Source organism: Echiichthys vipera (genome assembly GCF_963691815.1).
Source record: "Echiichthys vipera genome assembly, chromosome: 12".
Classification (NCBI taxonomy): domain Eukaryota; kingdom Metazoa; phylum Chordata; class Actinopteri; order Perciformes; family Trachinidae; genus Echiichthys; species Echiichthys vipera.
This window is the reverse complement of record NC_139837.1, coordinates 12,886,487-12,913,787: the sequence shown is the minus strand read 5'-3', so window position 1 is coordinate 12,913,787 and position 27,301 is coordinate 12,886,487. Positions and strand designations below refer to the sequence as shown.

The following is a 27,301-nucleotide window of genomic DNA, read 5'->3' as shown; positions in this document are numbered from 1 at the left end:
TGTGTGTGAATGGTTAGATTAGATGGTATGTAGATGTCCAATGTCAGTGTGAATATATGGCTGAATGTCACAAACACTGTGAAAGTGCCTTGAGTAGTCAGAAGATTATATTATACTATATAAGTACAAGTCCATCCATTTACCATGATGGCTGAATTCCATTCAAGAGCTTCACTGTCACTGTTAGGACTTTCTGGCCCGCGGGGAGAGAGGGCGCAGCGAGCACTTTGTCCAAGTCAAAATGTCTGCTGTGATACAGGCATATTGTCATAGAAGTGATTTGAACAATGAATGCACATTGTATTACATGTAACGTGATATTATGTTCCTTTAAAGGCAATTTTTTTGATTGAATGTTAGTTAAAATGTCCTCGTAATTTAAGATAAAACAATATATGATCGGTCCGTAAATGATAATAATGCAGCCAATTGTCTGAGAGCACAGGACACAGTGCAAGTACGGTATACAAGTTAATGTAATAACTTTCCACCACTGATTTCAGGGCTTTTTTTAAAAAAAAAATGTCATTTCACCACAGCTGTACAATGTTGTCACAGGCGTTTCCAGGGGGTGACTTAGGGTGGCACAGGCCCCCCCAGGGAGAGCGATCAATCTCAGCCAAGATGTATTTAAGAGGCAGGTAACGTTTTAAATCTCAAGTGAAGATATCGGTAATGTCTGCTTGTGGGGAAGGGAGCTAAATAATGCTCCAAAGTTAAGGAAAATTTTGAAGTGGGAAAACTGGATATGGATATTTTCAAAGAGGTCCCTTGACCCCTGACCTTAAGATATCTGAATGAAAATGAGTTCTATGGCACCAATGAGTCTCCCCTTTACAGACATGCCCACTTTATGCTTATCCCAGACACTTTGGACCAAAAACATACAAATGCGTTGGTTTTGGCCTTTTCTAAAATGGTGTATTTGAGTATTTCTGCATAGTTGCCTAAATGTGAGTATTACTGGAAAGCTGATACTCTCGTAGATTCATGAGCCCAATTGTATTCATGTGTGATGATGTTGGCCTCCATAGTTGCCCAGCCATGTCATTGTACTGAGACCTTTTTTTTTTGTGTATAAAATGACCTGTTGTGAGCATAATCACAGCCTTGTGAAACTTTAAACCACAAACTAGACACCTACGGCATTCAGAGGATGGATGGCTTTCCTAGGTATATTGATAATAACAGGGTTTCTGGGCAGTTTTTGGAAACACAAGTGCTGGCCATCAAATCACTGAAAAATGCAATTCTTAAGAGAAATCTCCACATGTCAAAAGTCTTTGATACCAAATCACAGCAGGGATTTTTCTATGGTGTTGTTCAAGGTCTGGGTGTCTTAGTGTGGTATATTGGAGGGATTTTTGACCATTATTAGTCATTCTTGAGCAGTTAAAAATGTTTTAAATATTGCACCCCTATACAAACACTGGTATGGTCAAAGGTTAAAGTAGATATGAAGGGTGGAGACAGAAATGATAAATGAATGACATTTGAGCTGTGTGTGCATGCCACCTCTGCATAAATCAGTCAAACAAATCTAGAAACGCCACTGGCTCCCCATGTTGCAGACTCATGCTGCTGAGGACCACCGCCGTCACGATAACACTGTTGATTTTGACGGCGTTGATAGTTTCAGACCTCCAACTCTCCTCTGCTGCTCCACCCGGCAGCAGCCAATGGGTGCGGGGGGCGGACAGTGTCCTCTAGGGGAGTTGTCTACTTTCGAGTAATGCGATTGGGCTCCTTAAAAAAGGGCAAACTCGCTTCTTCTTTTCTACTTTGAACCCCCTCCACCTCTTCCTCCACGCTGCAGAGAAACAGAAAGGTTGTGCGCGCTGAAACCCTGTGGTCATCATTAACCGGAGCTCAATAAAAAAAAAAGGTGGCGTTTGTAAATAAACACTTTCAGACAGATTGAGTTACAAGAAAATACACACTAAAGGACTCGTGAATTATTCTGCCAGCCACCAAGTTAGCTCGACACATTTCTACCGTTGGAGTTTTTGAGGGAATGGCATTGGACTTCGCTGCGGGCTGCATAGGAGGTGAGTGAATTAGCCGGTATTTATGCTAGCTGCTAGCCACGTTAGCCAGGTTAACAAATTACAGCTAGCATTAGCATTAGCCACTTTTTTTTCTTCTATCGTCAAAGCAACGCGTGGACAAGCTCGAGCTCATTAGTCTCCAGCTGCCACGTCTGAGAAACATTACAACCAGCCTGAAATGACAGATTAGGGACTTTAAAATCCGTTATTTTTCACCCAGTTTTCCTAAACTTCTGTGGAAATCCCGGATGTACGTTTGTGAAGTTACATTCCATACGTGAAACTCATAGGGAGTGGTGTTTATGTTCTGCCATTCATCAAATAGCTGCTCACATTGCCAAACCTGTCTACTGAGATTTCTTGTGAGACTTTATCACACAGCTAAAACCCGAAAAAAAAAAGATTAACAGTGTATCAGGACATGGCATCATCTTTTCTCGTCACTATTTTGCACTGTGAATAAGGTGACCAGGTTTCTGAGACATAATCCAGGGACATTTTGATTCAGAGGTGTAAAAACCTCCAAAACAGGACCAGCATTAAGTCAGGCTGATATTCAGGAAAAACCCCTTTATGCATTTAAACTATTTCATTGAATTATGTCAAACCACTTGTACAACATAAAGACTAATATCCCTTACGTATCACAAGGCTTGTTTTTTGAAAAATATATATATATTTTTTAATGATTTTCTTTTTATGATTTTTGACCTGGAGATGTCAAACCACTTGTGCAATGTAAAGACTAATATTCCCCATGTATCACAAGGCTTCATTTTAAATAATACATTTTCTATTATCTTTCTTTACAAAAGTTCAATCTATTATGCTTCCTTATCTTTTGACCTGGAGATGCCAAACCACTTTGACTTTAGCCTGTGAGTAGTAGGGTGTGCAACTATACGTGTCGTTTGGTCAACATTTAAATTCTTTCCTATATTCCATTTTTTGATCTTTCAGTCACAGTGAAAACCGAGGACATTTCCGGGGTCAGGTCACTGAAAACGGGGACGTCTGATCACCCAAAATTAACCCCGGCTATTCTTCATTAAGTCAAGTCACATTATTTATATAGCTCATTTACAACACCACCAGAAGTGATCGAACGTGCTTTCCAGTCAAGGCAGATCATTATAAAGTGCTTCTGTAAAAAAAAAAAAAGAAATGCAGTATACACTAGGGGTCTTAAAAAGAAACAAAACGGCAGAACTAAAAATCATTAAAACAAAGTGGTAGAATAAGAGAATAGACAAGCAGCAGGTCAAAGCAGTTAATATTAAACCATGAGGAGTTAGGAGGGTCACCTAAAGTTGACTGAGTTCATGCCTTCCTGTTTGAATGGAGGTAACTCAACAACCAGTGCTTCCACTAAAGCCGGACCATAAACCTTTGGGAATCTTGTCATCTGTTTAGTCTTTGCCCGAGGCTTTCCTCAAACTACCCCAGATAAGCCTGTGAATATTCTCATTTGTCCAGGTCATCGTTATCCCCAAAGGAATTGTTATTGACTTAGCTTTCTTTGGGGATACCCCAGATAAGCCTCACTTTAGAGCAAAGGCCCTGGTGAGATGTCCAGAGAGCCAGGCAAGAGGTTTGCTGTCTTTAGTCATTTATGTCTAGATACCAGTCTGTGAAATATGGCCTGATTTGTGCTCCCCAATGTATGTGGATATATTCCCCATTATTTGTATGAACATCCATGCAATAGTGCTACACCACAACACCATTAATAAATCATTTTATTGGAAAGAGTTTTGTTTATAATCAACATTACTATACCAGTAATGTTTTGTGCATATGTTGTCAGGTCATGGAGATTGGATTCTTCCCGATGACTGAATACTTATTTGCTAAGAATATGAAATTTTAAGTTGCATAATGGATCTTTAGGGGCTGCACGGTGGTGTAGTGGTTAGCACTGATGCCTCACAGCAAGAAGGTTCCAGGTTCGCATCCCAGTCTGGGCCTTTCTGTGTGGAGTTTGCATGTTCTCCCCGTGTCTGTGTGGGTTTTCTCCGGATACTCCGGTTTCCTCCCACAATCCAAAGACATGCATGTGTTAGCTTGATTGAAGACTCTAAATTGCCCGTAGGTGTGAATGGTTGTGTGTCTATGTTCGTCTCTATGTGCCCTGCGATAGACTGGCGTCCTGTCCAGGGTGTACCCCGCCTCACGCCCGATGTCAGCTGGGATCGGCTCCAGCACCCCCCGCGACCCCGACCCCGGGATAAGCGGTTGAAGATGAATGAATGAATAATGGATCTTTGGCTCAGTCAAGGACAGGACCGTCAAGTTGTTTCGTCACAGAGGGCAGTGCAGTGTACAGCGGAGGGGGAAATGTTTGCCGTCGATAGATCAGCCACTTGGTTATCAGTCATTTTCTCATAAATTTGTTTACTAATCATAATTAGTGTTGTCTAATATGAATTTAAACCTGAGTCTTATTTTTCAGGTGCTGCTGGTGTTTTGGTCGGACATCCATTTGACACTGTGAAGGTGGGTGTCTGTACTATCCTCTTTACTATTTACTCATGTTAGGCAATGACATGATCCAGTGCTTTGCTGTTAAAGTGTTGTAAGTCTGACCACTTGAATTTGAACTGAAGTTACACAGTCAGCCTACAAGAGGAATTTGATAGATTACTGTAGATATATATATTATTAGAGACATGATTTATTTTTATTGCTAATCATATTTTCTGTTGTGTATATCTTTAACTTTAAAGGATAATTTGTTCATGTGCCACCCCCCTAAGATGCCAATATACCTGTATGTCAACAACCAAGTACTATATAAAAAGTATTTCTAATTTATATTTATATTTGACTTAAGTTACTGGTATTTTCTGAATAACTTTGCCAGTCCCTAATCGTATACATTCATTGTTTTTAATAAGCCACAAAGTCACACAAGTATCATAGCCACTTGAGTTACAAATGTATTCAAAATAAATCGAATAGGGAAAAAAAACAGATTATCCTCACTGCTTTCATCATGTGTGGTTTTCTGACGTCACCTTTTATGATTTCTGTGATTTAACCAGAATTTTCTTTCATGAATCATTGACTTAGTTGGTTTGAAAAGGCAAAGAAGTTTTAAATGTTGCACACACAATTGTTAAATTGTGAAATTGTAGCAAACACTATGCAGACATACACATGTGGTCAATGGTTTGGTTGTAGCTCTTTTCTACTTTGATTTCAATGTCATTTCTCCCTGAGCTGTTGTCTGGGGGAGGCTGTCTTTAACAGCAACAGTGTCACTGTGTTGTAGATGAGGGAGAGAAATAAACAACCTCTCCATGGAAATGTGACCTAGTAAGTATAGTCAAGGTCTTTTTTACCCTCTCACCCAATGTCTTGTCTTGAGCTGTATAAATATAAAGCACAGAAGACATTTAGTTTTTTATACAACTTAATTTCTCGGTTATTTTTTTTTATATTGCACCCCTTTAGTATTTCTTTTTACCCTAAAAAGAACCATTTCAAAGCTCTTCCTGCTTGTTTCCCTTTAAACCTTATATAACAATATGTGGTTTATAGTTGTTGTGGCCCTGTTGTTGGCCTTAGGACTCTGTCATACGACTCTGACTGGACGGCTGTCATCCTCAGGTGAGGCTTCAAGTTCAAAATGTGGACAAACCTCTGTACCGTGGGACATATCACTGCTTCCAGTCAATCGTACGCCAGGAGTCAGTAAGTTTGTTTTGAATGCCTCTTAATGTTTTACTAGTTTATAATGTTCTTTCCTAGGCTGCATTTAAACCCATCATGGCTGTTGAGTAATGTGTGTAGCTTTCACCACGAGGTGCCTAATGTGCCAAGGTTGAGAATGGTCACCGCTCTAATCAAGGTGTCCAGTTACAGTCCCATCTCTGAACACAGGCATCAGCCCATGATCAGCCGGCATGTTCCTAACATGGGGTGTTGGGGGACGGAGGTGTGTCCGTCCGCCAGGGTCAGCGAGGATTTTAGTGCATGGGCTAAATAAAGCTTTGACATGATGCCATTTGAGCTAAGTGGAGTATGCTTGGTCTCAGTGAATTTACTCACGGCTGTTTTCACATGGAGGTGTATTCCCCCTACAGTGCAATATATAAATGTAAGTGATTCTGAGCAGTTTGTTCCCTCACATTCATAAATGTGGACATTTATTTACAGAACTATTTAGATTGTCCATGACCTTTCAACTTTCTTTCTTTCGCCATGTATCACACAATTGCATGTGTGTAACTCGGCTGGTTATCAAGAGTAAAAAGTAAACCTTAAACGTAGCATTGGAATGATGACAAAGTCAGAGGGTCAGATATTTGGAATAAATTTTAAATGAGATTTTTGAAGATGCATCTACATTAAAACACAGCTGTTAGCTTGTCACTGACACTGGCTGTCACTGCTCTTTATTTGAATTGACTGGCCACGCAAATTGATAACTTTAATTCCCTGTGCTACAGTAAATCATTTATGAGACTGATGAGCATAATTTGAAGGAATTGGTTAAGTAATTTAAGGAAACAATTCAATAGTGTGAACAAATGATCAAAAACTTTACTTTCATATGGGCTCTGTGGAAATCTTGACGTTCCCTCATTGGTCCTATCTGTGTTTGTGCCTGTAGATGCTCGGTCTGTACAAAGGCATTGGCTCTCCAATGATGGGCCTGACCTTCATCAATGCCATAGTTTTTGGTGTCCAGGGCAATGCCATGCGCAAGCTTGGCCGTGACACACCTCTCAACCAGTTCCTGGCTGGAGCCTCTGCTGGAACCATCCAGTGTGTCATTTGCTGCCCAATGGAACTGGCGAAGACACGCATGCAGTTGCAAGGGACTGGAGAAAAGAAGTCTAAGAGGAAGCTGTACAAGAACTCCCTGGACTGCCTGGTGAGAATCTACAAAAAGGAGGGAATCCGAGGTATCAATCGCGGCATGGTTACCACCCTGCTGCGTGAGACACCTGGTTTCGGTGTGTACTTTCTGACTTATGACATGTGGACACGTTCGTTGGGCTGTGAGCCAGAGGATCCTTACATAATCCTCAAGCTGTTGTTTGCTGGTGGAATGTCTGGCATTGCTTCCTGGATCTCCACCTATCCCGTGGACGTGATCAAGTCACGTCTACAGGCGGACGGGGTGGGCGGTGTCAACCAGTACAGTGGCATTATGGACTGTGTCAGACAGAGCTTAAAGAAAGAGGGGTGGAGGGTGTTCACACGTGGACTCACGTCCACGCTGCTCCGTGCATTTCCAGTGAATGCAACCACATTTGCCACTGTGACTCTATTTTTAATGTACATGCGTGAGGGGGAAGAGTGTAGCATTCAGGACTCTGAGCCGCAGTCTGTCCAACTGCAGCCTCTGCAGCCACAGTCACAGCCAACTAGCATGTGAGCTCTTGTGCAGCAGTATTACTACAGTCATCAGCAGGTAGTATAGATGGTAGTAGTAGTAGTATAGGTAGTATAGGTTTATTGATCCGGTAACTGCTGTCCCTAATGAGAAAGGTGAACTGATCCTAGGTAAGCCTGTGGAGTTTCAGCCAAGTGACCACATGTATTATTTAAATAATATATATTTTAAGATAAAGGCTGCACTTGTAAATATGGTATGGTTTTTAAAAGTCCTTGGATTTTGTACACATTTTTTTGTTTTTATGTAACTTAGGAAACTTGACTATTACAAGAGTTACTGTAACATACAGTGACAGTTACAGATGTCCCTAAAATTTGGAATAAAAGAAACAATGTCTTTCATGCTGTGTTCAGGTCAGGTCATAATGGGAGTATGTTTGGAATCCGTGATAAACTGCTCCAGTGATTAGAGTAGTCAGTGATAGTTTAGTGATAACTAATTAGCAAAATGTCTAGAGTAAGTTTGGCACATTTGAACACATGCATTTTTTTACTGTTCCTTATTACAAACTTCAATCAGTGAATTAAATGCAATTTTAAGATTACATTTATTAATCTTAATATTAAGAATTAGTAATAAAATGCTCAATAAGGTTCTCTCTGTGGTATTCAGGTCAAGTTATCCCCTCACTGTTTACCTCCATAGTGTGAACACAGCACTTCAGCGCCTTACCCTAATGGTTACCAATACAAAGAAAGCCTTATACATGTACATTTTATGTAACTATTGTTGTATTCTTTGTGTATGTAGGTCAATTTTCCTATGACAATTCATAGGAATTGGATTCGAGGTGTCGATGCTGTCTGATGTTTTAATTGGTAATTTGTGAAGCTGTTATAGGCGCAGTCATTGGCCCATTGCAGTATGGCATAAATATGGTTTGGATACTGTCAGATACAAAAAAAGCATGTGTAATAATTTAAAATATTTAATTCACAATCATTGTCTAAAACCAAGTACGGTGTCCAAAGGAAGCACTTTATGGTATGATATTAAATACATGTACAGTTAAAAACCATCATGTTTTTCACCTTACAATAGATTTTTTAATTCCCCACTAATGCAAGATTATGTTACGGTGTGGAGCAAATCTGATGGCTCGTTAAAAATGTGCTTTTTAAAACCCAAAATGTATTTTTAACTTTGCACTCCTTGTTGATGGATGTGAGGCTTAACATTTAGCCATCCACATCCTCGACAAGGGGCAGTTGTGTCATTGTCAGACCAGTTCTGCTGTCTCACACTAGCCTGCGCCAACTCGAGGCTGACAAAGTATTAGTTCTTGCAATTTTAACTTACAGCTGCAGATTTTATCCCTCTTTGATACAGCTGCAATTTCTCTGTGTTTTTACTTCAGTTTGTGTTAAAGAAAGTGCATTTCTACTATTTCCGGCTCTAAACATTTATGCACCTGTAATCTTCACATATGAAGTTCATGACAGCACCGAAACATGTCCAAACATATTTTGCTACTTATTCTCTAAATCTGACCCAAAAAGTTTTGTCAGTTCGTTGGACAAACAAAATCTGGTTAAGAGCCCTCTGCTTCCCTCTCAATAATTTCCAGAACAATCATAAGGCACACAGTGTCCCCCAGAGCAATGTGACCTCTGTACCTCACCCAGTTAGCAACTGCTAAATTCACTAACGCTTTACATTTTGTCAGGTTTAAAATGTACACACAACAAATGTATTTGTAAACCTACCTACAGGTGACACAAGTATCAAAATTCTTGGAGCTATTACGTGCATGTAGAAGGCACACGTCTTTATTTCTGCATGTTAGACTGAAACAGCTTTGGGTTTGTCAAAGTCATAATTTTGTACATACTATGGATTTGGTGTTTTTTGTTTTTATGTCATCCTTTATAAGTTTAAAGGTGTGAAATCTCAATAGGTTTTAGATTTTCTTTAATTTGCAATCCTGTGTTTTTCTGTTGCAAGGCTTTAGTTCTCTATTTTGTCCAAGTTTGTCTGACTGTACCAGGTGGAAGATGCATGATTGATATCTTTGTAAAAGGGGTGCTTTAACTGGCTAATGTTGCCTTTTGTGTTCTGTGCTTGTCCTTGTACAGTATCTTTCACCAAAGCAGCATGCACACTATGTAGTACTTTGAGAGAATGGTGAAATAAAAGCCTTTTTTTCTCATGTTTTCTGAAAGATTTCTTATCACAACTATTAACTCAATGTTAAGAGAAGAAGAGAAGAGTGGATGAAATGTGTTCTGTTGAAGAAATGAAAGACTGATCTCTAGTGGTTGTAAATGGGTATCACAGGTTCTACTTAACATTTGGGACTTGACGCAGACTATTGAAATCATTCAGGGGGAACACACAAATACTTTGACACTAGTGTAAAAAAATAGTGTTTATTAAAGAAATGTGATACGATATTAACATCTTTCAGAAAAGCGTTTTAAACAAATATTTCCATTATTTTGGCAAAATAAGTTATTCAAGTGTCAATCAAATATTGATTTCTTATGATCAGTATTGTCTCAACAATACAGGAAACACTTCTCACTCAAATGGTATGCCATATATCAAGAAACGTGGTATTCTATAACATACAAATTGAGTTGAGTGGTATTCCCCTTCAACTTGTTGTGCAAGAAGGTTGCATTAATATCCCGCGACTGTTCTCTCATTGAGATTCAACTTAAGACAGCAGTGACTGTATTTAGCATAATGATTGTTGTCCTCTGGGCCCTAAAAAAGGGCAGGGGAAGCAAAGAAAGAGAGGAGTTGAGAAATATAGGAAATATATGAATAGATTTCAGATTGTGGTTTTCCTACAGTGTTTCTCCTCCAGGCTATTAGCTGGTTTTGCCTGCTTTCGACGTGGTCATGAAGGCGGAGTCACAGGAGTAGCGCAAGAAGCGGTACATCTCCTCGGCTCTGGATCGACTCATACAGCCTCCTTTCTCTATGGCTTCAATGGAGCTGCAGAAGGAACAAAAGATGGTGAATGGAGACATTATACTGTTTAAACAAGAGGGGAAAGAAGGTATCCGCTCCTGACTTCTGGTTTTTCAAAATACACACGCGCACACACTTAACACTTCCTTTACCTGTTTACAAGTTGGGCAATTGACATGAAGTTGTGGCTCATGCTGAGGGCATGGACGTAGTTGACTGAAGGCAGACTCAAGCAGAGCTGCAAGGCCTGCTTCCTGCGCTGCCCTTTGACCTCCAGCGGTACAATGATGCCCTGACCTTTACGTTGCTCCAGTCGTGCGAGATCGGCCAGCAATCCGGCACTCTCTTCAGCGCCATCACTCCACAGCAAGCGCACGCCAGTACGCACCAGAGCTGTCAACGTGCTGTCATAGTACCGTGTTCGCTGAAACGGGCGTGATGCCTCGCCTGTGATGGTGACAATCAACACAAAGAACAGAAACATAATGTGATCACACAAATTGTGTAAACTTTCAAAACTTCCTGTAATCAAAATACAATATGACATGTCTATTCCTTGTCTTATTTGATTATAAAGCAGGTCAAGGTGCTAAGTACCAAAACCAAAACGCTCAATCCACAGCCTGTATTCAGAAACTGTGCCTTTAAATGAGCTGTCAGGACTTCATACGGTTGTGATGTCACAACTATACTATATATAGGTAGAAAGTTCAGCTACAGTGCTGTTAAAGTCAGTTTGGCAGCCCTGGAAACTCTGACCAATCAGAACAGAGTCTTCTTTTTCTGGAGGGGTGCTTACAGCAATGGACGCTTAAACAGAGTGTTTCAGACGGAAGGTGAATACAGGTATATTCTGACATAGCATGAGAAAAATGATGTGATTTATGAACATTAAAGCATTGTTAACATGTCCATTAGAAACACAAAACACAATATTTAACCTGAAAATTAGCATAATATGGGACCTTTAAGTCATCAGATCAACAGGCTGACTGACCTGGCTTGGTCCGGTCCCTCTCCACTATCAGACAAACGCGCTCAAACAATCCCTGCAAGCTGTTGACGCTTTCAGCCAACCGTTTCCGGTTCTGCGTCGCTGCCAAGTCCGATTGGCTGTGCCTCTCCACTGCCGTGCGGTTGCTGACGATGAAGTAGCTGCCGTCCAGTGAGCAAACGTGGACGGTGGCTGCGTGGCGCTGACGAAGACTGGTCATCAGCTCCACTCCGCTACTGATGCATCGACTGTCCACCAGAATGCAAACAGGCCTGGACGGAGCAGGGGGCTCACTGCCTGGTGAATCCTGTGCAGTGGATGTCTGTGGAACTGAGGAGGTGGCAGGGACTGCCTGGACCTGGAGGAAAACATCAATGTAGTTGGTGTAAAGTTTTACCAACCTACATGTATGTTTAAGTGACCACGTGTCTGATTTACGATGCGGTGTCCTGCTTCTTACTGCTTGTGTTACCCTATGGACAGATGTGTCATCTTTGCTCGTACCTGGGGTTGTTTCTTGGAGGATAACTGCAGCTCTGTCTCTACAAAATCTAGTTCATCAGAGAGCAAATGCTGATTTTCTAACCTCCGGCGACACCTGCAGGAGAAAGAAAATGATGCTCTAGTGGTTGTTGAATGTTTGTGTTTATCTGCTACCACATGAGGATTTCTTTACCTCTCCTTTTGATGGTCCTCACTCACTGAGCCCCCCTGTGCCTTGCTCAGCAATGAGACCTTGGATGCTATGGTTGAAGAGGAGGAGGAAGAGGAAGAGGGTTTCTGCTGCTGCTGCTGGAGGTTGCTGTGCTCCAGCTGTACCATCTTTGACCAGAGGGGGACAGCAGCACACCCTCCTGTCATAAGACTTTTCTTTTTAACAACTTCCTCTGTCTCCTCCTCGCTAGAATCATTAATTCGTATGACACGGGTGCGCTTGGTTTTCACTCCAGCTCTCTGCTCTGGTAGAGATCTAGCTGTAGCCTCAGCCCCAGCTCTGGCATTGTGCAGGAAAACACGCCGTCTGGTGGCATATTGCCTCCGCCCCTCCACATATGAATCCCCGGGCAGGAGTTCAATGTTTTCACTCTCTTCCCCGCTGCTCTCCACCTCCTCAACCTCACTTCCCACCACAAAGCTGTCCTCTGCATATGTTTCATCGATCTCAGGCACCTGCGATCCAACGTCAGGAACAAAGACTGGAGTTAACCATTTGTATTTGGTTTCACTGCAGCTCCAGTTTTTTATTTATTTACACTGAATAAAGAAAAGCTGAAAATAAAATATACAGGTTACCTGAGAAAATATGTCCATATTTTGATGATTTCTGTAGGACATTTTAAACTTTCCCTGGACTGCAGGGCTTCTCACTGACTTCAGATAAACACTGTGCATCTCAGAGTCTGTCAGAGAGGAAAAAAAGAGGAGGTGTAAACGTTATGGCACGTTTCATTGAATGAGATTTGAAATATAATCCTCTGAAGGTTGTTGTACCATTCAGTCCCTGGGAGAAGTGTGTATTGTCGACCACAAAGCCTTCAAGGGAGTGGTTTTGTTCTTCTCCATCCTCTTCATCAGATGACACATCTGCCTCCTCCTCCGACAGCTCTGCTTCTTCATCCAGGAACTGGCGCGCTTTTCGACATATGGGGTGCTGACAGAGGAAGGATGGAAAATGTCAAGGTTGACGCAAGCTGAAGACGCTGTGACAGATTTTCATAGAATTTACATTTTTATGTATGAAGGAATGTGTTTTTCCGGGGGGGGAACACCTCACTACCTGCCCAGCACCATACAGCAGAGAGACACAGTTAGCGACTAGCTGGTGACCATAGAGCATTTAACAACTCAAGGGCCAGGTAGTTTCCTCAGGAGTTCCTAAAAGTGTAATTCCGGCGCAAAAAAGCACCCCACAGTCTTTTTCAGCATGAATAAACATTAAATAGGCCAACGAGACAGTTTTTTTTGTTTATAAACTATTAACTGTTGCTGCAGAGAAAAGTGTTTACTTTTCCAAACCTTTTACCATCTATTATTAACTTATATTCCACCAAAAACCAAAAAGTTTACATGTTTTGCTGGATAAAATAATAATTGGGCTCCTTTCTTTTGGATTGCATTTGGTAATCGACTTGAATGGCCATTACTACGAGACGAGCTGGTACCGGGGTCAGTTGGTAAGTCTTTCAAAACACTCTTAATAAACTCTGGGTTCGCTAACTACGTTGTTGGTGCTTCATTTTATGTGCAGGGATACTTGAGATGCTTCTGTAGAGATTTGGTGTAATTTTGAGCAATATTAGTGGTTAAAAAAAGCCGTTTTAATGCGTTCACCGCACTGCCCCAAACTAATGAGTGTTAGCCATGTCAGGCTGTTAGCATCTCTCCATTTTAATGTATATTCATGTCGAAAAAGACCATGGGATGCTTTTGTGCCGGAATTACACTTTAAGAGACCAAGAACTAAGCTAAAGCAGAGTGAATATTGGACTTACATTTATCAGGTGGCCACAAACACAACTGTGAAATGAATTATATGTTTTGATCCATAACTGCTGGATGTGTAAGTGGGAAAATATGGCTTACATATACAAAACTACACTCATACCCTAAAAATTATATACAAAGAGCTATGGTTCTGTCTATACAGGTGCCATTCACAGCATGCAGGGAAATGAAAGCCTGAGAAATAAATTATATAATTCAGATTCAGATCACAGGGTTCTGCAGAGCCATCTGCTGTCACACAGACCTTGGCTTTGCTCTGTTGGACCCGTTGCCTCTCAGCTCCGTGTGCTGTGGTTCGGCGGGTGAACACGGACTCATTCTGGAAATCATCATCAGAAACACCTTCACCCTGCATTTCATCAGACTGGAGATCATTGAGGAGAATACATTAGTCAAATACTGTACAGTGTTAATGGTTTAATGACGCTGCATATAATCAATCCATTAGGAAATGATTCGAGAGAGAGTATTTAAATGAAACTGGCTGTGTGGAATAGGCTGAAACAGGTGGCGTGATTTACTGCTAATGAGGAAAATAAAATCTTACAGTGTTCAGTGCAGCTGCGCGTTTCCTCTTCACAACCAGCGGGGAGTCACCATCACTGGAGATCTTTGACTGGAAGAGACAAAACATGCTACATTTAACATCTATGCATGTGCATTCTGTGTCTGTACCCATTATGTGTAAACAGTGGAGATGATGTGATTCTCATACAGATTAATCCAGATATGTTATGCTGAGGCATTTCAGGAGCACAAATAATTATTCGCTTCTTGCAAGCTGGTTGCCATGACAACTACAGGCACCTTGGAAGTGATGGACAGAGGCAGCATTAGCCGCTGATGTTTTGTATTACTACACAGAGGTGATTTCTATTTACGTTGTGTTTGTGATGTATTCACAAAGCTTATAGTTTAGGTGATAATTTATCTTTTTGTATTAATTTCATTAATCTTATGAAAGTAAAAAAGAGGGAATGTTTCTCAACTAGAGGACCAATGCTTTTTTAATCAATCAGCAGCAGTTTTGAGAATTTAACTGTTTTTGTTGTTGCAACCATGTCTTTCATTCACTCGTTACATGTTCCTAAATGTTAATATTTTCTTTTGTGATAGTTAACTGTATATCTTTGGATTTTGGACTGTTGAATAGGACGCAACACATTTGCAAACGTCACCATAGGCTCTGATGATGGGCAATTGTCACAGTTTCCTTCAGAACAAATCATTAAGTGAGAAAACAATGAAATAATAAAAAAAATAAACATTAGTTGCAGCACTGATATCAATAGTCCTTGCTTACCACTTCTGGGGATGACAACAGTTTGACCTTGTTTTGACGTCTTCTTTTATGAACCACAACATCATCCTCGCTGTCACTGCTGCACTCCACTAACAAAGAAGGTGAGTCAGACAGAAAAATGCAGAGGTCTCAAAACAAAGTAAACCAGTATAAAGACACTTCAAGTTAAGGAATCACATTTTTTAAAAGGTAAACAAACCTGGATTAGGAGGGGAGTTCTCCTCCAGTCGTCCCTGTTTTAAGCTAGGGACTAAAGATGGGGTCCGGGTATAGGCAGGTATAAGTGTTCGCCTAGCTCCTGGTGATGTAATTGGAGATGGGAGTGGACCGGCTTTACACGCCAGAGGTGAAGCCAGTGGAGAAAACATTCCTCCTCCCCTATGCTCTGACAGCATTTGTGATGAAGGTAACTTGGCTTCACTGGACAGCAGAGACATTCTCTGTTTATGGCAGATGTTATAAGGAGTGGAAGAGTTGGAGTTGAGTTGAGTTGAGTTGGCCTGCTTTTTAAGTTGCGGAGAGGTCAACATACATGGGGCAGAAACAGCCTCTTCTTCCGCTTCGTCAGAGTCCTCCAGTGAAAAGCCAAGATCAAAGTTGACAGAGAAGTAGTCATTGGAGGTGTCAAATGACTGCATTGTGGGAGATTTACGATGAGATGTGATTGCCTTGTTAGTCATTGTGTCTGTAGTTCTTTCAGTTGTCAGCTCCGCATGCAGAGCATGAGTTATGTCCTTTGTGCTTGCTAAAACATCTGTGTGCGCTGTCTTTAATCTACATGTGCTTTCAGCTCTGTGTGTATTGCTAAATTGGTTTGTTGGGGTATGTGTGTGCAAAGTGTTAGACATCTTTTCTGTGCTACAAGCAATGTCTCCCACACAAGGGGATGTCCTGGGTGTGACGCCAGGAGTGGAGATGTCTGGGATGGTCATCTGCAGGAAGGCCTCATCATCCAAAAACAGATCCATGCTCTCGTCCATCTGAGCTCTGCACCGAAAATCACGGTCATTTTTCACACCAGGGTGTGTTAAGTCAGTCATTTCCTTGTTCCTCACAGCATCCCAGCAACTCTTTTTTTCCTCTGTTATGCCATCATTCTTACTTTTTATTTCCTTGTACTTCTGAGCTTCCTGACCAACGTGTTCCTCCTTGTACATCTTGTCATCTGTCTCCTTGCTTTTGCCTTTTGTGTCATGATTATCATTCACTTCTTCCTCCCCAAAAACCTCATCCCAGGTCGGACTGTTTGCTGCTTTGCTGCCCCTGCTGACACTCTGCTGCTCTGCCTCCTGAGGAGGCCTATCATAATACATTTTACTGTCCTCTTTATCAACTGGAGACTCATCTGAGTCCGCCCTCATGTCAGCATCACTCATCATCACCTCGCCATTATCATCATTGTCGCCCTCGTTGTCGTCGTCGTCGTCCACATCCAGAGTAAAGCTGACCTTGAACGGCTGATGAGGAGATGAAGGAAGTGATGGAGCAGCCATGTCGGCCTCCAAGTCTACAGTTGTTGAAGGTGGAGAACGGGACAGGAGCTCGGCCACGTTGGCCAGGATGACCTTCAGACTCTGATCTCTTCCTGGGAGGAGTTTGGAAAAGGAGGGAGGAGGGGCAGAATCCCCTTTAGGTAGGTAGAACATGGCCTGAAGTTCAACATCTTCATCTTCATCGATTATTGCGATCAACTGTGAAATTTTGTCAAGATTTACAGGTTCACCAGGTATGTACTCTGACTTTATGACACCCTCATTAAAAAAGACACAGTCATCATCCATGTCAGCTTCTGGACAGTCATTCTTTGAGGGAAGAGGACAAATTGCCTCAGGTCCTGGGTGATCTGTGAGGTCATCAGGTTCAACAGGAAGTCTTTGTTTTGTCACAGCAAATTTGGAAACTTTTCTCTTTCCTTTTGTATTTTCCCAGTCTCCGTCATCATCGATGCATTCCAGATGAGACGTTACATGAGACAGTTTGATTTTGTTGTTGGTTGTTGTTGTAGTTTTATTGTTTGTCTTTGTGCCCTTCTGTTTCTTCTGCAGTTTCTTCACATGGGCAAAAGCATCCGCTTTGTGCTGGTAAGGAAGTAGCCCCTGTTCATAACGACACTCCCCCTAAACACAAACACACAGAAGATTTTGATAAGAAATATCTCTTTGCGGGAGATCAAAGAGCAGGGAGCAATAATCAGCCTCTGGACCTGACAACTCTTTTACGACACATGTGACACAACAGTCAAACAGCTTGCCAGTTCATGCTCATACATGTAATCTAATCAGGAAGTGCCCTATGAACACATGGATCAAAAACAAACATCTGATGTAACGTCTCCCAGTTATTCATTTTTCTACACCATCGAGGAAGACAAACATCAGGACGTGTTGACTCTATTCACCAGGATTATAATTGTGAAGGTTAGGTTGTAAAAATCTGGCCCAAAATGAAAAAATCTCCACCATCTCTTAAACACAAGCGCACACACATATTATAATGACCCAGCACTTGTTACCTGTCCAAGGCATTTGAGCTGGAAGTGATTCATCTAGAGTGGTATCCTGCTCGGGCCAACAGGGTGCCATCGAGCCTGTGACCAGCAGGATGAAGATGCTCAATGACCAGAAAAGAAAGAACAAGATGCCTAATGCAGAGTGTAGAGTACGGAGAGCGAAATACTGGATTTGCCTTTGAAGAGTAAAATAAAACTACATTAGAGGAGACCTTATGTCACTATTTTATTCATATTAAATAAAACTCCAAACTCAATAGAGTGGGAATGATTTTAATGGGAATAAATGGCAGTATTCATTGTTAAGATAGAAAACTGTTCATAAAAGATCATCTTACGTGAGGAAATGAGTCATGGCTCCCATTAAATAGTTCCTGTTTCCACATGTTCTGTTATAAAACTGCATTAGTACAGACGACTAAGCTTCACGTACGCCACTTGGACAGGTAACATGCCCTCTGATCCAGATGATAAGACCCTGTTGTTTCTTCATGCTAACAGGACACGAAGTGTAGAAGTACTGTATGGTGTCACCTACCCACCACCCATTCAACTCATGGTCAAAAGCATGGACTCTTCATTAGACATGCTTTCAACACCTTTACTTCAATATATAAGTATCTTTAAAAATCAAACCATTTCTGTCTGCTGACCTGATGAAAGGTCATGCCCTAGTTTGCCAGAAAATGACACCAAACTGGTACCCAGAGCGTTAAAATGTGACACAAAGGGGTCCTGATCAAGCAGTGGTAGTGAATGTGACGAGCTGGGAGTGAGCACGTGTTGCTCTATACTCAGCAGACACTATAAGAAAATATAGATGAATCATCATCATCAATCATCATCTGAGGTCCATGGAGATCTGGAGAAAATGTCAAAGCAATCCATCCAATAGCTGTACCAAAGTGGTGGAACGACAAAAAAAAAAAAGACTGCATTTATTATGCTGTTGTACATTTTTAATGGATTTTTGATTAATTGTGCAGCTGAACTGGCTGTGGACTGTGGTTTTGTAATAGTTTTAAATAACAGTGTTCCTGCTCTTATGTGGCATGAACAGGTTTCTACTTTTAAAACAAATAATGCATGTGTCCATTTAATAATCATTTCGCTGTTTTTAACGGTTATTGCTTTGTCAAAAGCAAAATTAATAATTTATTTCGTTTCAATAGGCCTCTTTCATATCACAGCAGAAAAACAGCTGTAAAAAATACAAATAAATGAGCACTGAATTCTAATAAGCTGCTTCAGTTTCAGGGGTCCTTGTGTTGTGCTTGCATTGCCACACTGTCATGAGCTACTGTGACACTTGAATACAACAGAACAATTATTTTAGCACAATGATTATGTTATTAGCTGTTTTGCAAGTATAATTTTAAATCAAGCTAATTGCTCTTAATTGACAACTGAAGTAGTTGATAATTACACGGTTGAACAGGTTTTGAGAATTGAAACTGTGCTGCTTTCCACCATGTGCTGCTCTGTATGCATGAAACTGTGACTTATACAAGGTTTGTGTTTACCTTTCATCTTGGGTGATTCAATATCTACACAGCACTTCTTCCATGTGCTCAAAAACTCACAGCTTCCACAAATGAACGGCAGGTTAACTGACATAACATGCTCTCACTGATGTTACTGTGCTGCAGTTATTATTGTAGAATATTTTGAAAAAATGATTACCCTAAATCTGAGAAATAAAATAAAAGGGTAATCCATCTTATACAAATCCTTAAAACTCCCGTAACCCTCAGACACAGCTTTGCTCTTAGCTTTCCACTTTGCACAAAGACCGAGGTCACAGGATGCCCTTTCAAAACCACAATGCTGATGAAAACTGGAACAGACGTTAAAGGATTCAAGGATTTTGTCGCAGTGGACACTGAGGGAATGAGTCACCATGTTCTACCCTTAAAGATCTTATTTGAATATGAACCGGTCAAGACAGCTGGCCATCCGACATAGAGTCGGGTCTGTTCAATGTTCCTGTCTGTTAAAAAGGAAGGTTATCGTGCCACTGTGTGCACAAGATCCTGTCCAAGATCTATCCATCATCTTCAACCACATCTTTCTGACGGGTCGCGGGGGGCTGGAGTCGATGCCAGCTGACATTGGGCATGAGGAGGGGTACACCCTTGACAGGACGCCAGTCTATCGCAGGGCGCATAGAGACAAACAGAGACAGACAACAATCCACACTCACATTCCCACCTAGGGGCAACTCAGAGTCATCAGTTAACCTCACAGCTGTATGTCTCTGGACTGTGGGAGGAACCCGGAGAACCCAGAGAGAACCCACGCAGACACGGGGAGAACATGCAAACTCCACACAGAAGGGCCCCGGCCTGGATTCGAACCAGGAACGGCAGTGCTAACTACCACACCTCCATTTCGCCAATGTACACAAGATTGCTGGATAAATATTGTACATAGATATTGTTATTATTATTATTATTATTATTATTATTATTATTATAGATAGTGCAACTTGCTGCTGCTCATAGAGGAATTGTTCGGTCTCTGCAAATCATAAATAAGTGTGCTCTAGACCTAATCTATACGTAAAGTGTCTTGAGATAACTTTTGTCATGATCTGGCACTAGAAATATGAATAATCAAATACAAAGGAATTGAACACAATTGTTTCTAGTGAACTTTGACACCCTTTCACGATGCCCTTTCAAAAATAGACAAACAAGACAAAACGTGACGACTGGATTCACCCAGACAGGGTTAACCTTGACCCCTGACACAATTAATTAATGCTCAGATTAAGTCTCTAGATCAAGAGATGTCACGGACTGAAATAAACTTGATGAAAAGGACAGAGAGAGAGAGAGAGAGCGCGCTGCAGAGGCTGCAAGGATCAGAGGGTTCATGTTCAGACTGAATGATGAAGGAAGCACCAAAGTGGAAACATTTTTTTTTTTTTTTTGCAAGAGTTACTAGAGTTTCTTTGTCCTCAGATTGGTAGATGTTGAACGACCGACATCACAAGATGCCCCAATTAAAGTCTTGGCCTTCTGCAAATACTGCCAACATTTTGGCAACAGTTGCTGTGAAGTTGGTGCTCATATGAAAGCTCAAGAATTATCTGAATGAATCGAAGATCAAAGGATCTTGAATGCAAGGCTTTTGGAAAGCGTTTTCTGACGTCAGCATGTGATATTGGACGTGCAAGAATGTTGAGCTTGAACACGTTCAAACGACAACAATAAGCAAGAATGAGATTTTGAGACACAACACTTGCATTTTTTCCTCAAAAATAAAAAGGTATCACAATAAACCCAAACCTTCTTTCTTTGTTACATTAATGCAAAATGGTGCATTAAACTTTGTATTAAAGCATTCATAAATTAAAGCCATGGTGTGTTGTGAGATACATGAAGTGTCACTTTAAACAACTCAAGCACAATCAAAGAAATATCGTCTATAAACGCTAATAATCAGTGATATGTGAATAATCCATTTGTGAATGTGAGGTATATAGTTTCACTTTAATTCTCTTTAAAAGGTTTTCTACTTGTCTTCTTTTATCTTCTTTTGCATCTGCTTTATAATCTTCCGTTTTACCCTCCTCAGCCCAGTACGCTTTAGATGTAGGTCACCACTGCCCAACCTACTTTCAGCTTCCTGGCTTTATGTAACAGTTCAGAGAAGCGTTACATAATCACAGGAGAGGAGGCCGGCCTGCCTCGTGTCTCCTCACTATACACAGAAAGAGGCAGCGCAGTGAAGAACCCAGCATGGTTCTGAACTCACCCAGACAGAAAATAGCCTCAAATTATATTTAGGGCATCTGGAGTGCAATGCTGTTAAGGTGGGGAGGATATACGTGGACAGGATTAATAAGAATAAATAAAGTTTGGACTTTTTTTATTTCTTTACTCTCTCTCTCTCTCTCTTATGCTTCTGACAGAGAAGGGCCAGGAGGCCTTTCTGCAAATTCATGTCAAACAAGTAAGCCGTGGTTAACGTTCTCCCTCACTGTGTGTAGAGGGAAGGCCGCTTTGGTGTTAATAGGAACACTTATGTTTGCAAAAAGTGTGGATCTGTGCTCTGCGGGACTTCTATACCATCCATGACCAGACAAAAATATCACTCACAATACATTACACAATACATACACAATACATATTGTATACAATATAATAGAGTTTAATCTTCTAAATTCAACACCACTAAATGAAGAGCTAATGTTTATTAAACCATGTTGAAAAGTTTGTGAAATTGTCAAATTAAAAGGGAAAAAAGAAGACACTGCAGCGAAATGCATTATGGAATCAAAAGAGCTGACCTTAATACTCAGATAATTAAAACAGCAGCAAACAAATATTTGCATGGAAAGATATAGCGGAGTAATGTCCTGAGAAGAGAACAAAGTCCCTCTCCCTATGTTTGTGTTATTTTTGATAGCTGGTCTGGCCACACTGGCACGTTATTGAATAAGGAGGTATTTCACAAGCCTGTTTTAAACTATGCAAAAAAAAAAGTATTCATAGGTTGGGAAGAAAAAAGAATGAAATATCCCCCCCAAAAAAACAAAATAAACAGACTCAAATTTAATTTAATCTAATCGTTTCCTGGAAATGTTGAATGAATTCTGAACTTATTTCATCTTCCATGGAGGTTTTGTTTTCGGTCTCATTTGTGCCGGACATTAAAAGCAGGTTGAATAAAAATTTAAGCTTTGAATTATTTTTTCAAAACTTACTTTATACTACAGAACTGACTGGCTAACCATGTCAATATTTTTATTTTATTTTTCATTCCAATGATTATGTATGCATAACTTACATGCACACTTTTTATTACGCTATACGTATTTGACAGCTGAAGTTAATGTGTGCCTTTCCAATCACGATTTCCTAGTAAAAAGTGGATTACTTTACAAAATATTTAACTACCCGAGTGTATATGAAATATATAAAATAGTTGGGGTTTTTTTTGGGGGGGGGGTTACACTGTAGACTGTAGTTGCTACTTTTGAAGCTTCACCTGTCTACCTGCTGGAATTGAAGTGTCCTAAAGAAACTGCTTTAATAAAGGCATGGTTTATGATGATGCACACCTAGCCAGAAATACAAATAACCAGACCTACTTATTGAAGAACAGTGTGTACAAATAACTGCAGTCTGCCAATATCATGCACAGTATCCCTCTGGCATTGAACAGACTGGATCACTATGCTGCTTAGTGTTCAGGTTTATGGACTTTGTGTTGTAAAGTGATATATATATATATAGATATGTATTTTTTTAATATAACTATTTTTATAGAATAAATACTGTTGCATTAAATAATTTTTTGATTAGAAGTGTGAATTCTTCTTCCTGCAGCTCTCGTTAGGGGTCGCCACAGCAGATCATATGTTTCCATCTGGTTGGTAAGCCAGGCCTCCCTCCAGTATAAAAATCAGATTTCATATTTGATTTGGCAAAGATTTCACGCCGGATGCCCTTTCATTCGCTGGGCATTTCGTGACCTGAATTCATCCGGGAAGGCATGTGCGACATTAGCTGCAGTCCAGTTATGTTTTTACAGGTGTGCTCATTCTCACCTTCCAAAGTATGGTGAAAACCAGCGGTTAAAGAAAAAGGTAAACTGTTCTGAAAACCCTAATTCAGCCAGCAGTCAGATTACCATAATCTCTGATTGCCAAATGCAAACCCAGAGCTTCATGAAACCGATATCTGAAAGTGATAAAGTGCCTAACTGGGACAGGTGAAATGTAAACAAGGTCAGGAGGAGCATAATGGTGGCTTAAGTACCTGACTGATAACACCACTGCTTATATTTATTTATTTTCAGACCACAATTACAACATGCAGTCTGTTGCAGATCCTCAAAATGATGGATCTAGTGATGCAACATAAACCCCAATCGTATGTTCTCATGTAACTCAGCTGACTCCTTTCAGTCTGGCCTCTCTTCCATAAGCAGACTTCTTCATTACATTTCATTTGGCTGACGCTTTTGTCCAAAGCAACTTCCAATAAGTTGTAATCATCTCATGCGGTTGAAAATGAATGAACTTCCAATAAGTGCATTCAACAATTAGGGTATAAATCACAAGAGCAAGTTATTAAGTAAGTGTGGTAGCTTCAAATAAGCCGATCTACAGAGTGCTACATATAAGTGTTTTTTTTTTTTTAATTCATCTTCTTAGCCAAGGTGCAGTCGAAAAAGATGTATCTTTCCTTGGTGGAACTAAGCAAAGTGTTTGCAAGATGTTGAGGACATTTTATAAAACAGTTTGCTTTAACACCAGGAACTTTGATTCATTGGCATAAGACCTTGGTCTTAGTTGTTATATGCTCATCTAATTACCTTATTGAGCTGTTGACACACTAAAGCAGGACTATAATACTTTCTATCTTTGTGCTCCCAGGATGAATACACAGCAATCAATCCATCAATCAATCAATCACTTGTTCTTACCTCATTTTCCCCTTTCATGCCGTCTATAAGCTCCATCACCTTGATGAAGTGGTTGCAGCGGAGGGAATGATCAACAACATGGGTAGGAAGCGCTTTGTCCTGCCAGTGTCTCCATTCCCACAAAGACAGCTCTCTGCGCGGTGGACCACTTTTGGAAAATTCCTGACATGAGGTGACAGCATAAACGTGTTAGAAGATATTAACAATATATTCTATTCCTTAACATAAGAGACAGAGGAAGAATATAACAAAGCTCTAGTACACATTACATGTCAGGAGGAATGTCTTTTATACACATCATTTAACAAAACAAACTTTCCTTTAGCCAGCTGATATTAAAGAAAATTAAGGGGGACATATGCTTAATTTCAAGTTCATACTTGTATTTTGGGTTTCTAAGAGAACATGTTTTCTTGCTTTAATGTTCAAAAATGGTATTTTTTTCCAACTGTGTCTGTCTGAATATGCCTGTATTCACCCTCTGTCTGAAACGCTCTGTTTTAGAGCTGCCTTCTACATATTTAGTTGTGATATCACAATGTGCAGAAGTAAAGGCAAAGTTTCTCTGGGCTGTGTGCACTTCTCTGTGGATTGAGCGTTTCATAGTATTTATACAGCACCTCGACCTGCTTTCTTATAAAAAAAGACGTCAAAATATATTTTTTTACAATATGGGACTGTTAAGTTGCCGCCACTTTGCACTGTAAAAACCGGAAGCCAGTTCAGAATTGATTGTGATTAATATATGAAAACAATAAAGTCTTAGTCCGTCACTCTTGGAAATTCAAAGACCTTGCAAACACTGTCATTTTAAACTACAGCCAAAAGGTCTGTTTTATTTTAAGATTTAACATTATTTTACGGATTCTGTATGTGCGTTTCATGGCACAAAAGCGCTTTATCTTCATTTTCATTGTCTTCTATTGTCTGGCACTTTTTTGGACCAAAAAAGACAGAAACAAACAAAGAGAAAAAAACAGAAAGAAACCTGAGGTGAGAGATCGCTGGGTAGGGACATGAAATGGGACCGTTTCAGGGTTGGATGAGCTTCGTCTTCCTCCAGCTTCATGGTGGCTGCCCATAGTGAATATTCAGTACTGCTCAGAAACCCGTCCGACGTTGCATTGCCCTGCCGCACTACCACACACACACACACACACACACACACACACACACACGCACGCACACGCACACGCGCACGCACACGCACACGCACGCACGCACGCAGAGAGAGAGAGAGAGAAACCCGTGTCCAATTTCTCCAACCAAGGAAACGTTTTTTTTATGTTTCTCCATTTTCTATGACCAAAATCTCCCCCTGCTTTATCACTCACTCATGTTTTGAGGGTGGATGAGTGAGGCCCGTCCCTCAGAGTGGGACCGCCGACCACGAACAGACCGCCTGCTGCTCTCCCCGTGGTCAAACTGGCCACAGGTAATGTGCATCTTATGCAGGGTGGGGTTCACCTCCTCGGGCAGCATGCGAGGACTGTTGGGGTACATGTGGAACCCACTTTTGTTGCAGATAATGGACTTGTGCACGCTGCGCTTGTTGCTCTGGCTCTGGTTGTAGATCTGAGGAGAACAAAGGTTAAAAGTTCAGTATACAGTAGGTCAGGGCTATTCAATTAATTTGGAACTGGGGCCGGTAGACGAAAATGATCCAACACAAGGGGCCGGAAAAATATGAGCATTAGATTAATAGATATTGTAAAACACTACAGCGACATAGTGGTGCATATATTATATTAGCAATAGGCCTCAAAGTGCAACAAGCTTGTCAAAAAACAATCCTTATTAAATGGACATACCTGTTAACCAGAGGTTTTCACTCAACTACTGTAGTAAGTTTGAGGCACTTGTCCTTTACTTAAGTATTTTCTTTTCATGCTACTTTATACTCCACTACATTTATCTGATTACTTAAGGTAATAGTTACTTTAACAGGCTTACAAGCACATGAAACAATTTATTAATCAAAAACTTACTTAGACTGACAAAAATGAACGTAAATGCAGGCTATTTTTTACAGTTCAGTGGGAAAGTGGTGTTGAAGTTAGCATGCTTTTTCTTAAAATGCCTTATCAAGTTATACTCTACACACCCATATGGCTGCAGAGTAAACACAGGCTTCACAGTGACAGTTAGAAACAAAACGTCTCTGTCCATTCACTAGTGAATTGCTGGTTTTCTATGACAACCTTTCTTTTTTCAAAGTAAAAAGAGACATTGTGTTGGTGATTTAATCACAGATTTAACCAGACTACGATTGCAAGAACAACAACAGAGTGGAGCTTTAACGGGCTGTTGCCAAGTGGATTCAGAAACCCATGAAGAAGAGTGTAGTGGGAGCGTGCGGAGCATTGTGGCCGTGCGCCTTCAGGTTGCACGTGGAGTAAGTCTCCTATCGCACAGGTATTAGACAGTTGTGCTGAGATGCGAGAGAGGGCAGCAGTCAACATCGGCCACTACGGCAATGAATTACTCCAAAGGGCCAGTAAATATTTCCTTGCGAGCTGGATCTGGCCCGGGGGCCGCCAATTGAATAGCCCTGCAGTAGGTAGTTTTGTGGATCTGTGTGGGGTTATGTGCATTTTTGAGGGTCCATAGCTCCTTTTGTCATCCCAAGTATCATGAAAAGTAAATAGCAACCACTCGTTAACACAATTTAACTATGCTGTGTCCAAATGATGCTTGCTTTGCAACTCAACTTAAGTTAACAACTCAAACACTCACCTTCTCCTCACGTCCCTCAGCCAGGATGACAACAATTCGACCCTGACGCTTACGTCCAGTACGTCCCATCCGCTGCACCAGGCGGATGGGATTCTTCTGTGCGTCAAAGCAAACAATGAGATCCACCTCTCCGATATCCAGCCCCTCCTCCCCGACACAGGTCGACACCAGCGTGTTGAAGCCTCCCTGACGAAATCTGTGCACCACCTATAACACAAGTTAATAAAGCTTTAACTAGCAGAGGTAGTTTTATCTTTACATGCTGAGGTTACTATGTACTTCTCTTTTATAGCAATGTTTATGCATAGGATCTGGTATAGTTATGTATGATGTAGGTTACAAGGTTACATATTTGTGTATTTGAGGAAATGGCAAAGCAATGCTGGACAAACAGTGAAGTTAACAGCAGTCAAAATTATTTTTTTGTTTCTACCAC

General features: G+C 40.8%; 2 protein-coding genes across 3 annotated transcripts in view; one reads left to right on the top strand and one right to left on the bottom strand.

Annotated features, from left to right (window-relative positions):
* The first annotated feature begins 1,823 nt into the window (after positions 1-1,823).
* Positions 1,824-9,557, top strand: slc25a29l (solute carrier family 25 member 29-like). Of its 2 annotated transcripts, none has more exons than XM_083923932.1 (4): positions 1,824-2,048; positions 4,501-4,544; positions 5,661-5,744; positions 6,667-9,557. In XM_083923932.1, the coding sequence occupies exons 1-4, from the start codon at positions 2,015-2,017 to the stop codon at positions 7,435-7,437; spliced, it is 933 nt and encodes a 310-aa protein (XP_083780058.1). In that variant the 5' UTR covers positions 1,824-2,014; the 3' UTR covers positions 7,438-9,557. The 2 variants fall into 2 exon arrangements, with proteins under 2 accessions (XP_083780058.1, XP_083780059.1); XM_083923933.1 differs by having other exon boundaries at positions 2,010-2,048; positions 5,592-5,744.
* Positions 9,558-10,048: 491 nt separating this feature from the next.
* Positions 10,049-27,301, bottom strand: part of fancm (FA complementation group M) — a gene marked incomplete at its 5' end in the record, with an annotated part of 39,840 nt that continues 22,587 nt past the window's right edge. Inside the window, 16 exons of the mRNA XM_083924578.1 lie at positions 10,049-10,401; positions 10,530-10,824; positions 11,375-11,723; positions 11,876-11,969; positions 12,048-12,541; positions 12,665-12,771; positions 12,863-13,022; positions 14,121-14,240; positions 14,424-14,492; positions 15,180-15,268; positions 15,379-17,022; positions 17,200-17,296; positions 24,130-24,291; positions 25,118-25,266; positions 25,464-25,704; positions 26,866-27,072. Of these exons, the coding sequence (XP_083780704.1) occupies positions 10,275-10,401; positions 10,530-10,824; positions 11,375-11,723; positions 11,876-11,969; positions 12,048-12,541; positions 12,665-12,771; positions 12,863-13,022; positions 14,121-14,240; positions 14,424-14,492; positions 15,180-15,268; positions 15,379-17,022; positions 17,200-17,296; positions 24,130-24,291; positions 25,118-25,266; positions 25,464-25,704; positions 26,866-27,072 (4,404 nt within the window). The 3' untranslated portion in view covers positions 10,049-10,274. The remainder of the gene's footprint in view (positions 10,402-10,529; positions 10,825-11,374; positions 11,724-11,875; positions 11,970-12,047; positions 12,542-12,664; positions 12,772-12,862; positions 13,023-14,120; positions 14,241-14,423; positions 14,493-15,179; positions 15,269-15,378; positions 17,023-17,199; positions 17,297-24,129; positions 24,292-25,117; positions 25,267-25,463; positions 25,705-26,865; positions 27,073-27,301) is intronic.

What these genes read in the sequence shown, in the direction of transcription:
- slc25a29l (XM_083923932.1), top strand. Translation starts at nt 2,015, where the DNA reads ATGGCATTGGACTTCGCTGCGGGCTGCATAGGAG. An exon ending in CGCTGCGGGCTGCATAGGAG is followed by an intron (nt 2,049 to 4,500) that starts GTGAGTGAATTA and finishes CTTATTTTTCAG; the next exon opens with GTGCTGCTGGTGTTTTGGTC. An exon ending in ATCCATTTGACACTGTGAAG is followed by an intron (nt 4,545 to 5,660) that starts GTGGGTGTCTGT and finishes TGTCATCCTCAG; the next exon opens with GTGAGGCTTCAAGTTCAAAA.